The sequence below is a fragment of the Rhagoletis pomonella genome, unplaced genomic scaffold (assembly GCF_013731165.1).
Source record: "Rhagoletis pomonella isolate Grant_MI unplaced genomic scaffold, Rhpom_1.0 Rhpom_scaffold_00004, whole genome shotgun sequence".
Taxonomy (NCBI): Eukaryota; Metazoa; Arthropoda; class Insecta; order Diptera; family Tephritidae; genus Rhagoletis; species Rhagoletis pomonella.
The window spans coordinates 62,096,343-62,108,510 of NW_023458558.1; the positions used below are offsets into that span (position 1 = coordinate 62,096,343).

At 34.0% G+C, this 12,168-nt stretch overlaps 1 protein-coding gene across 2 annotated transcripts in view; it reads left to right on the top strand.

Annotated features, from left to right (window-relative positions):
* The window catches only part of LOC118737933 (methionine--tRNA ligase, mitochondrial), a 149,737-nt gene extending 147,269 nt beyond the window's left edge, over positions 1-2,468 (top strand). Inside the window, exons 7-8 of one of the 2 annotated variants that reach the window (XM_036468761.1) lie at positions 1,305-1,429; positions 1,463-2,468. In XM_036468761.1, the coding sequence (XP_036324654.1) occupies positions 1,305-1,429; positions 1,463-1,849 (512 nt within the window). In that variant the 3' untranslated portion in view covers positions 1,850-2,468. Of the gene's footprint in view, positions 1-1,304 lie in introns of both variants that reach the window. The other variant, XM_036468760.1, reaches the window with a different exon arrangement.
* Positions 2,469-12,168: the final 9,700 nt, after the last annotated feature.

Genomic DNA, 12,168 nt, shown 5'->3' on the forward strand with positions numbered 1-12,168 from the left:
TTGAACTTTTTTACAAATTTTTAAAATACGCATTACTTTTAACAAAGATTTGTTTAATTGCAATAAAATCACATTTACACCTTAATTTTTATTTTTTTTTTCAAACTGCAACTTAACAATGTGCATTAAAAACTGTTCATACTTACAAGTTTTGATAAATTACTTATTCATATTCGCTCAATAAAATATGTACCAGTACACAACGTCACAACGCAAAAATTACGAATTTGACCGCCAAAAAAAGTACTTATCGATAACTACTATTAGTGATATAATTTCGATACCACAATTATGTATTAGCAGGAGTGGTAAACTCTCAATAAGTGTTTGCACTGCAATTTTTAGTTGTCTGCATACCTATATTCAAAATTGAGAACCTGCCAAATTTGCACATAAAGAAAAACCGTCATTGGGTTACAAAAATCGTCAAATCGTCATGGCAGTAAAAAACCTTCAAAATGACCAAATCGTCAACCTGGCAACACTTCTTTTCCTATTTGATTTTGTTACACAAAGGCGATTTTACTTCTATGAAAAGTGGTTTTTCTTGGCAGAAATACACTTGAAGGTTTGCCATTACCTGCCAAGGGCCGACCGCTATTAGAAAAACCTTTTTCTTTTCTTCTGTGTTTGATATTAGTCAGAACCTGGGCTCGACCCCATGCCCTGCGGAAGGATGCTGCACACTTTTAACCACTATACCCCAGCGGTAGCCGTCAGCGAAAAAATTATTAAAAATCAACCACTTGAACCTTGCACTTTATTAAAACTATAATTCGAAGGGCTATAAAACTGCTTAAAAAAAATTCTGAATAAAAAGTTTGATATTTTGGTGAAAATTTGTTGAATTTTTATATTTTTTGTAGAAGGTTTGAATTGTGGATTTGTATGGTTGTTGTTGTATAACTAGCATTACAATTAGTACATTACATTAGTATTAAACATTAAATAATCTAAAGAAATATGTGTAGCCAAAACTGGTCCGAATAAGGCGAGTCCATTATTTCTTCCACCAGTATAAGGAAAAAAACGGTGCTCCATCTCTAGCAATTAGTGGAAACTGAAAATTTAGTACACTATACCTCTTTCTCTGCAAACAGCAATGAAGCCATTAATTCATGGAAAATAGATATTTTCCCCATTTCAGTCGTCATAGTCTCAATAAAAAGTGCACTTTTACACCATTAGCACATAATTTCACACGTACATTAGTGAGTTCATAGATAGCTCCATTTTTAATTTTTTTTTAAGTCCTCATTTCTTATTCATAAACTGTCAACTTTATGCTTATTATTTATTTTCAGCACGTTGCGCCCAACATTACGCAGATAATAATTTCTATCTTGTGGTAGACACAGTAATATCCACTTTGCATGCGGCCAATAACTTCTTTGAAACGTCACGTCCGTGGGAGTTGAAGCGCCCAGCGGCTGTTGTAACCACCGGCAATGATGCTGTGGATGCTGCTAATACGCAGAATATTGAAAATTTCGAACGCTTGGAAACGATAATCGCCATGACAATGGACACGTTGCGCATCTGTGGCATTGTGTTGCAACCGATTGTGCCGCAGCTGTGTGGCAAGTTGCTAGATAAATTGGCGGTGCCGCAAGAGCAACGGTTATGGCGTAATTTAGACGATTGCTTTGCTACGAAGTCGTCTTATGAAAATGTAGCAAGGCCACTTGATGTGCACACAGATGCAGTGCTATTTCGGCGCATTCTGCTTAAGGAGGGGCATTTGGAGGCGGGTCAGCCGATTAAGTCACCGTCAGTGCCGCAAACAAAGGAGAAGATGAAACAAAAACAAAAGGAGAAGACGGCAAGGAGCAAGAAAGCGGCACAGTAACTCGGAGTAGTAGTACAAACTTCGGAGATGGGAGATCGGCTGCCAGTTGCTTACAAATATTACCGCAATGACAATAAAAAAAAAAGTCTCTACAATCGAGCAGGTATCTGATTCTACGGTGTAACTTGGTGGCCGCAAGTGCTAGTATGCTAGCATTGGTATTCAGTGTGTGCTGCAATGAAGTCATTTAAATTTGTTACAATTTCTTTAGCTTCCTGTCGGCATCCGCTACGTGCCGCCATCCGCGCGCAGAGCCTCTTCATATAATGTTTCACATGCAACCTAGACGTTCATCCTTATTTCGCCATTTCTCTTCGCATTTCTTCTGTTATCCTTCGTCTTCGTCTTCTGGTGTTCAGCACGTAGCGACAGTAAATTGTTTTAATAGTTGAGCGACCAGACTGCAAGCGATTACTTCAGGTCATCTCCGTGCTCTTCGCTTGTTTCTTGATATATGCACATGCATACATACATAGATCGCCAAATAATATATGTATACTTTTTCATTGTTTACTCAAGTGATTTTTGTTATCATTAATTTCGTTTATTCGCTTTTAAGTTTCTTCTTTTATAAGATGAGACTGTCATACAATATAGTGAAAGTGCTGATATCATAAAGTTGTACTATTAAATGATTTTAAGAATTCATTGCTATTAAAAATTCAAATACTACATTGATGTTGTTTTAATTAATTTGACCTTTTCGTGTTTTTTAATGAACTGGAAACTGCAAAGTCAACGTTTAGTTCATTACTAGTATGGATAATAGTATTAAAAAAGTTATTTGGTGGAGTAAGTTAAGTGATTTGCTGTGAAATAGGTATTTCACCTCAATTGAACTTTTATAAGTATGAGTTGTCGATTTAAACGAATATCTTTTGTATTATTATAGCCAATTTCACTTCTTTGCACTTCAAAAGGGACAAACAAAATCCGAATTTAATTTTTCCATATAAAAAATAAATTCGGATTTTCAATTTCTTTTCAAGTGGATGAAAGTGTATGTATTAGGGCTGTGCGATTATTCGATTACTCGAGCAAGTTGGTTAATCAGTTATTCGGTTAATCAATTACTCGAGTAATCAAGATTTTGATTACTCAAAACGATGATTAATCGAGTTACTTGAAATATGATTACTCAAAAAAATTAATTTTGCTCGTTAAAAGAGTTTGCTTTGGAAAATGCTTATTTTCTTTTTTTTATTCTGTATATGAAAAAAATATGTATGTATGTATGTATTTCATTTTAATTTTTGAAAACAGAAAGGTTTTTTTTTAAAGTATCAAGGACCCACTGGGAAAATAGGTAAGCACCTTGCGAGGTAAGCCATGTTTTCTTTCAGTTTTTAGTACCAAAATTGTCATCATGGCCAATGTCATCTACTAGTAAAGGGCAAAATGAACACCTCCGAAGACACATTACGTTGTCAGTTGCAAAATAACGTGCAGCCGAAGTTATTTCCAAGCACCGAACTACTCCGAGCGACTGCTCTGCATTACACGTAACTTACTTTGTAAAGCGGCTCAGAAGTATGTCTGATACCAAATGTACATTCTAAATTCCAACTTACATAAGGCGGCCATGCCTTTGTAAAAGTAAGGGACGTTCGGCAGGGAAATGGTAATGACTGCCAGTTGTTGTAAGTTGCTAATAAGGTATTATTACGTGCTCCTAATTCCCACTGGGGAACTTCAACTGCTTTATATGTATGTATGTAAAGAGTACTTTGAAATGTTGATTACTCATTTTATTCATAATGTTGATTAATCATAAAGCAAATTACTCAAATATTTTTGTTTTTGGTTAATCAAAATCTTGATTACTCGAGTAACTGAACTTTTGAGTAATCATAATTTCCAATTAATCGAATAACTGAGTTATTTACTTTATGATTAATTAAAATTTTGAATAATCAATTAATCGCACAGCCCTAGTATGTATATAAATAAATATAATTCAGACGCATTAATTAATAAGTTTATTTATTATTATAAGAAGTTCTTTTCGATGCACTCAAATTAAAAAAAATGTATAAAATCTTTTTAATTTACAAAGTAAGCAGCTGTAATCTGTTTTTTTCCAATAGGCATAAACTGCAGTGGAAATGAAATATTAAACACCTTTTAAATGTTTCTAAATCTCTGAGTGTTTTATGCTTTAAAAATATTTGTGAATTGTTATACATAGTCGGAAAGCATTGAAAAGGACAACCACAGCTGTAAATGGTTCATCTTCGTTATCTAAACACTCTGTCGATGGTGGTATAAATTTTTTGAACGCGGCAGAGACATCATGAATTTTTATGAGTTTGTCATAAAAGAAGAGGAGGAACTCATCTTTCGGTCGAAAAATATAAATAGATCTAAGCTAGCCACAATCGCAAACGTGATGTAGTTCAGCCGTCGCCAAAATAATTATCTACATACGTAAAAAAAAAAAATTTCCAATTTGTTAGAATATTATGCTCATACAAATTTGGTAATTTTTTTCTGAGTTTGGTAATTTTTTTAGAGATTCGGTAAAATATTAAAAAATCTTTGTGGCAACACTGAATATAAATAAGTATGCCTACTTTTAAATGATGCGATGGAGGGAGAATTTGTGGATTTGAGGAGGTGGAATAAACCTAACTTATTTTCAGCTATAACTTAAAGATGAGACATAATAATAAAACACTGGTTTACAGCAAAAATTTTCTATAAATGCCACTATCTAGTTCCTATGTATAATTGCTCGGTGATTTTGAAAATGGAGACATTTTTTTTTCTATGGATAACTTTTCGAGATATTTGCAAGTTACCGTTATTCAGCGTAAATAAATAGTGGTTTGATTAATGTGGAATGATTAATTAATTTCTTAGAAAGTATCAGGGCTACCGAAAAGTGATGTATATTCGGTTTATGGAGAATTTTATTATATACCTGATTAAGTGGAACCATTCTTAATTTTAAGCTGAATAACGGTAAATTGCAAATATCTTAAAAACGTATCCATACAAAACAAAAACAAAATTACGAACACCAAATTCCAGTTTTGAACCACTGTGCAGCAGGGAGTTTATGGTTTTCTTTCAGTGGAACTGGAAACTCAGCGCGCAACACGATCCTGCTTTATACATTGTACAAAGATTACCGATTAAATAGAAACTCTTAAGTGGGGGCGAAACAAACTGGCGAAGATTTTATTATATTTTGTAAGTGACATTTTTATTTTTCATATTCTGTGTTTAAATATTTACATATGAAAAATGCAGAGCTGATTTAAAGGACAGTGGGTTAGTGGTAAGCAGTGCGTGCTTTCACTCATCAGCAACGGAGGAGAAGCTCGGCCAAACACCAACATATGTGTAAGTCGGTGTCGGTTTGTACGTGATATTTTCGATCAATTAATTACAGTTTCGGCAAAAGAGTTAAAACTTTAACCCCCCTTAAAAAAAAAGAAACCCTCTGTACTGTATTCGGCAGAGTTTGTGACCTTTTGACCTTGTATGCACAGGACAAATCCAGCATCAATTAATTCATCGCCAAACATATAAATAAAATTAAAAGTTAATGGTTTGTAACCAGATTTATTTAATATAATGATTAACTCTGCTGCGATTTCATTTAATCAAATTAACTAATTGATTAAAAAAAATCAATCTATCGGTAGCAACACTGAGATGATACAATGTTTAATTTAAGCAAAAAAAAAAAAAAAAGAACCGTAGCTTTGACCGATCAGCTTTTTTCTACTGAAACGGTATTTTATTGCCATTACCTACGGAGTAAAATCGTTGGTACTTAAGCATTTGTGTGTATGCAACTGCATGGAAATTAATTAGAAATGCATTAACGCTGTACACTTGCATTCATTGTGTCACTTTTCATTCTCGTTTCGTAACTTTAACAATTACAATGAATTGCTGATTCTAAAAGGCGAGAGTTCGCAAAGTTAACAGCTGCTTAACCTACTGCACTTGAATTTACTATTCCCCCGCTACTTACATTAGCATTACTCAGTAAAATAGAAGCCACTTGTGATGGTGATATTGTCTACCAGATATGGCACCTCGCCAAACCGATTGCGTAGCAAAAGACCAGAAAAATCGTAGTAAAAAATAAAAAATCGTAGCAAAGATAAAAATTGGTTACTATTTTAAATTCATATGCATATTTAATGTTTTAAAACATAAAGATAACATTTAAATTTCAATAACATTTGTACTGTTTTAAGTAACAAATCATTATATTTGATTAATCTACAGTGGCGTTTTCCAAATACCGAACTTATAGAACTTAAAACATTTTGTCACCTACCCCAGCACTATCGTCATATATAAGTTAAAACTTACTTTATTTGAGAATATCGGTAGTTTGATTTCTATGGAATATTGCGATAAGGCGAACTTAACCTTTCGCCTCTGTTGAGCCGCTTTTTGTCTGTGGCGATGAATCCATCGTGGAAGTAGTAGTTCGTCACGCAGTCATTGTTACCTCTTTGCGCAACTTCGTATCCCTCTCGCACATTAAATCTTTCTGTCTGTTATGCAAAAATTTTACCGGTGGTTGCAGATGTTTTTGGTCAAACGTTTCCTGCACGACTTGCAGTAAGAGGGTGGATTTAGATCTTAAAGCCATGGCCTGTTTACCACATTTTTGAAGTTATAGCGATTTACAAATAGTTGCTGCCCATAGGTTGAATGACATATCAAAAGCGTAGTAAAAATAGAATAAAGCGTAGTGGGGTAGCAATTTTTAGGATTTATGAAAAGTCGTATCAAATTTACTACGATCGTATCAAAGTTCCACCGCTGTTGTCTGCTTACTCTTAACTGCATAGACGATGACAGATGACAAAGTGTGGTATACATACAGGTCTCCAGGTGTATGCAAATGCGAGCGCTTTTCATTGACATATGTTTTTTTTTTATGTATGTGCATTAGGGTGGTCCAAAAAAAAGTAAAGTCGGAAATTTAATGATCTCACCCCCTAGGATTGTTCTATACCGAAAAAAAGTATACCCCTGTTTTTTTATTTTAAAATCAAAATATATTTAGAGGTCGCTCAAAGCGCTCAAAGTTTCCCATGTATTTTGTATGGGGGAAAAAAGACTTTTCGTAGAAATGGCATAGAATCCATGGAAATCAAATTTTTCTTCAGAAGACTTCAGAGAATAATGCCCAATTGTTTATTTAAAAATTTTTTAATTTTAACTATTTTTTAAGGGTTTCCGAAATATCCCAAAAAAATCAAATATACAAACAGAAATACACAAAAGAAAAAAAGAAAAAATAGTTTAAATTAAAAACCGTTTAAACAAACAATTGGGCATTATTCTCTGAAGTCCTTTGAAGAGAAGCAGAGTTTTCAGATTGAAAAATTTTTATTTCCATGGATTCTATGCCATTTCTACGAAAAGTATTTTTTTCCCCATACAAAATACATGGGAAACTTTGAGCGCTTTGAGCGACCTCTAAATATATTTTGATTTTAAAATAAGAAAACAGGGATATACTGTTTTCGGTATAGAACAATCCTAGGGGATGAGAGCATTAAATTTCCGATTTTACTTTTCTCCCATACATTTTTGGACCACCCTAATGTGCATACATTGCTGCAATTTTCCGTGGCGGCAACTCTGACAAAGTTAATTTATGTGTAAGTACTAGGTATTAAATTATGCGGTGGTGGCTTACACTGTCACTACTACATATACAATATACTTACGAAATACCCAACGGTAGTACCAGACAAGGAGTTTTAGTTCGGATTGAAGTTCCACTCTACAGGGGTTAGACTATCGTTGTGTTCTCCTTGTTAAAGAATAATAAAACCTACTAAGAAGTACGTGTGGATATACTATAAAAGTCCCCTGAGTGGATGGAAAACACCCGGAACAAAATTTGGTGTAGGTTGTAGGTAGGGTCTAGTACAACATGAAAATAGTTTTCTAAATGAGCTCACATTCGGTAAATACAACTTTCGCACCTGCTAATTTTCACTCGGAATTTTCCAAGTATAATACTCAGGGCTTCGGATCAAAAGTTTTTTTCATCGCTCCGCTCTAGCACCGTTCCGGTATTTTATATCGCTCCGAGATCCGCTCTTAGATCCGCTCCTGCTCCCAATATTTTTATTTATTTATTTAAATACTTAACACATATCGAGTCCTAACTGTTTTGAAAATAAAATGACAGATATTACCCAGCCAGCAAAATATCCGAAAATGGATCCGAAAGAGCGAAAAAAGTGGATAAAAAGCAGATTTTTGTCCGTTTACCGTTTCCATTTTCGGATACTTTGATAATCTGTTTTTCACTAAAGTGTGCGGCAGAAATGTATGTACAGACAAGAATCGAAAAAAGTTTAGAAACGGATACGTTTTTGGCTATTTTTCTGAAATTTATCTTATTGAACTTTTGTTGAATACACTTTCTTTCTGACGGCATCCGAACCCGACTACTTTTGAAAGCTAAAAAATACTAGCAAGCTTTTATGCTTTCAAATATTCAGCTTAAACAAACAAAATACAATTACTGCTTTGAAATAATATGATCTTTTTAGAACGTTTCGAGCATTTTCCGGATACGAAAATGAATCAAAATTGTAGTCATTTTCTGTTCGTTTTCCGGTACGAAAAGCGCATTTTTTAACGTTTTTGGATACGTAAAGTCATTATTTTTTCATCGCCATTCTAATTGACGAGGCAATTATCCCTAATCGCTGGCCATTGTGCAGTGAACAGTATTACCAAATAAAAATAGAATGACAATTTATTTAACACGGTTGTTTTCAGTGGCAAAAATAAAAAAATAAATAAGTTTAATTTCCTTTAAGGAGCTAAGAGACATTATTTATGGCTGCGTTTCTTTATACATTCCGGATAATCCCATTTCACAGCCGGAATAAACAGAATGCTTTTGAAATATACGTTAACATATCATCAGGAACGTTCTAAAGAATAAGTAAACAAAAAAGTTTATTCCAAACGTTCAGAATGAATAAAGAAATTCAGCCTATTTGATAAAATTGAATCGGTGAGATCGACAACCTTACAAGTACAAAATTTGATACCTTAAAGTAAGATAGCCATTTTGTTTAAAATTTGTCTCTTCATCGACTGAGCTAGATACTTAGTGAAGAATGAGTAGATAAATCGTACATGTCCGTGACTCTTCGGTTTTTGATCTCAACAACTAAATAGTACCATTAAAGTTAGTACCACTATATAAATATATAAAACAAACAACCAAGCAAGCGGCGCTTCCTCTTAGGGCCGGTTGCTCAAAGCCTGATTGACACTAATCACCGATTAACATCGTTATCGACGTTTTCGGCTCCATGCAAATAACATGGTGTCGGTAACGTCGATAACGATGTTTAACCGGGGATTAGTGTCAACCAGGCTTTGAGCAACCGGCCCTTAGCCTTAGTTTCTACAAAATCTATAATTATTTTCCAATTAGAAACCACTCGTTTTTGACTTAATATTCAGCCCCATTGCGTAAGTCGTAAACTAGGCAAAATTCTACGACTCGATAACATTGAAATAGATAAACGACGAAAATCATCGAAAACTATATAGTGCTGCCACTAGCACTTTCATTTATTGTAATAACAGAACCAGAAACGTTGACAAGGACATGCTAGTTGTGAAATCGATAAAATTGGATTCGGTAACACCTAATAACGATTCGACGATTGAATAAAATTGCACAAGTGCCAGTGAGAAACTTTTGAGATTCACAGGAGCTGATTGGGTAGCATTGAAAAAGATCTATGGGTAAATAAATCCTTTAGCCCGTAAATTGCCCTCTATATCTAGGAAAAACTGTATATATTTTTTGAATTTAGTTTTTACCCAGCAGTTATTTGCTGAATGGTGCGTGTTTGCTCGCTCATTCTCTACCACTGGGTATTACATTTTTGCATTTACTGGCAATATTTCCTTTTCCCTTTTATTTGATTGCATATCCTGCTCCCCTCCTAAGTGTTCGCCATGCCAGCAGCTGTTTTGCCGCCACATTGTGGTTGCTAAATGAGTTCCACAATTAATTTAGCTTGGAGGTGAAAGCGTACTTACGCCAATTACCGTTGGGTGAGTGCAACGGGTCTTACACGCAATTCTTTTGAATTATAGTGAATGGTTGTGTGTGTTTGTATATATATTTGTTAGTTGCATATACATGGAAAACGCTTAACAGGAAATTTAATTTTTCCACGCTTATTGTGGAATAATTAAAAATGCAGTGAAATGCCAGAAGTCATCCTTTGGTGCTAATGAAATCCGATTAAATTATGTTGCTGTGAGGCGGAAAACATCATTAATATACTTACTTTGATTAATGTCTACTAATATAGGTAAGTATGTGCAAATATTTAGTGCAAACAAAGAGCTTTTGCCGATAAATATTTGTATGCATTAGTATAACTATAGCAGGCGGAATAAACGATTACAATTTATTTACTGCAGATACTGACTAAAAACTAATAAATTACAGATACGCAGCATGTGTTTGGCTTATTTGAATACGCATGCTGGTACGTAAATATTTATGTACATAAGTGCATACATTTTCAGGTACTTTTTGATTTAATTTTATTTTTGGGTAAACAAATAATACAAATCCCTAGTGTAGCGTTTTATAAATTTTTGTTAAAAATTTCCCAAAACTTGGAGTATCTATCTATCTATGTACATTGTACACATATACTAGGGCTGGGACTATCCGCATATTCGAATATCCGGATTTCCAGGCGGATTATCCCATGACACGGATAAAATCCGGATAGTATGGATATCCGGTTAATATTCATTTGCGCAATTATTCGGATATTCGGATTTACGAAGAACCGGTTATAATTCGTATTTTCGGATATCTAAAAAAATTAAATCAATTTGGTAAAGCATTCACTATGAACAAAAGTATCGTAGCAGCTTTCATTACTCAGGCCATGATATTTTAAAGCCATGAAGGAACTCTCGAGGTAAATTTTATACCTTTTTTTATTTTTACGAAACGATATTTTAATTTCACAATACCAGGAGCTCATAAATATGAAGTAGAAAGTTTTCAATACGCATAAATTTGTTTGTAGAACTTTTTAATTCTTTCTAGGAGACTTTGAAACCCGTAAAGTAGAATTTTGGAAATTTCAAAATTTATACAAAATATTTTGTGCGTAGAAATAGAAAACTTGTTACTTCAAATGTATGAGCGCCTGGTATTATGAAACGAAAATATCGTTTTATAAAATAAAAACTGTCCATAAGAGTGGCCGCAGGAAAATGGACACATTTTATTCATTTATTTGCCCTATTTTGCATTTCATTAATATCAAATATCCGGGGACCTAAGGAAAAATCCAGATATTCGGCTATCCGAATATTATCCTAGCTTCGGGAATATCCGGATTTTTCGTTTAGTTCTCCGGATATTAAAATATTCGGTTTATCCGAATATTTGGAAAATCCGGATGAAACTCCCAGCCCTAACATATACGTGCCATTAAAATATTCAATGTGGCCATAACGAGCCAACCAGGAATCATGAATTATCACCGTTCTTGGAGAAATTAATTGACACATAAATCGTACGAAAATTTTAAAATAACGAATTTATCATCTCTATCATCTACGTGGTAAGTAGTAAGGACTCACATGCATAGGTGGATGAAAATATTTGTCAACATACTTGCAAACGCCAGCTTCTGCAGACAGCTTATATGTATGTGTGGAATTTGATTCGAAGTTTCCAAAATTTTATTATTCGAATTTTTGGTCCAATTGGCTTATGGTCTTTCTAATTCGATTTATTCCAATTGTGCTCTTATTTCGACAAAGTTGTTAGTCCATATTAAATTACACTAGAACTCAATCAGCTGCATTTCAAAATCTTCCATTTCCAACCAATCAAATTTGAACAAATTCAATTTATCAAGTGAAGTTACATCAGGGTGCATAATAAATTTGAGTGTTTCCGATAACTCCTTGAGTTCAGAAAACCCCCATGAAAATTCTTCGACTTATTATCAAAGAAAATTCTTAGGTGCCCCTTGCTCCGTCTGATTTTTCATCTCCTCAAGTCCAAATCGGGCTTGAAAATTTTTGAGTTTGGGAAACATTTGTAATTTTTGGAAATAATCGGCCCTATTATGATTGTCGACGGCGACCTCGATGTAATTTTTTCATCCAAAAATAGCAAACAAAAGTTTAACTCCTGCAAAGATAAATATGTGGCTCCCTATTTTCGGGAATATGCCTATTAAGGCGGCGAAACTATACTTTAAACCAGTGTACGAAAATAAACTATATTGTACGTTACTATTTCGTTT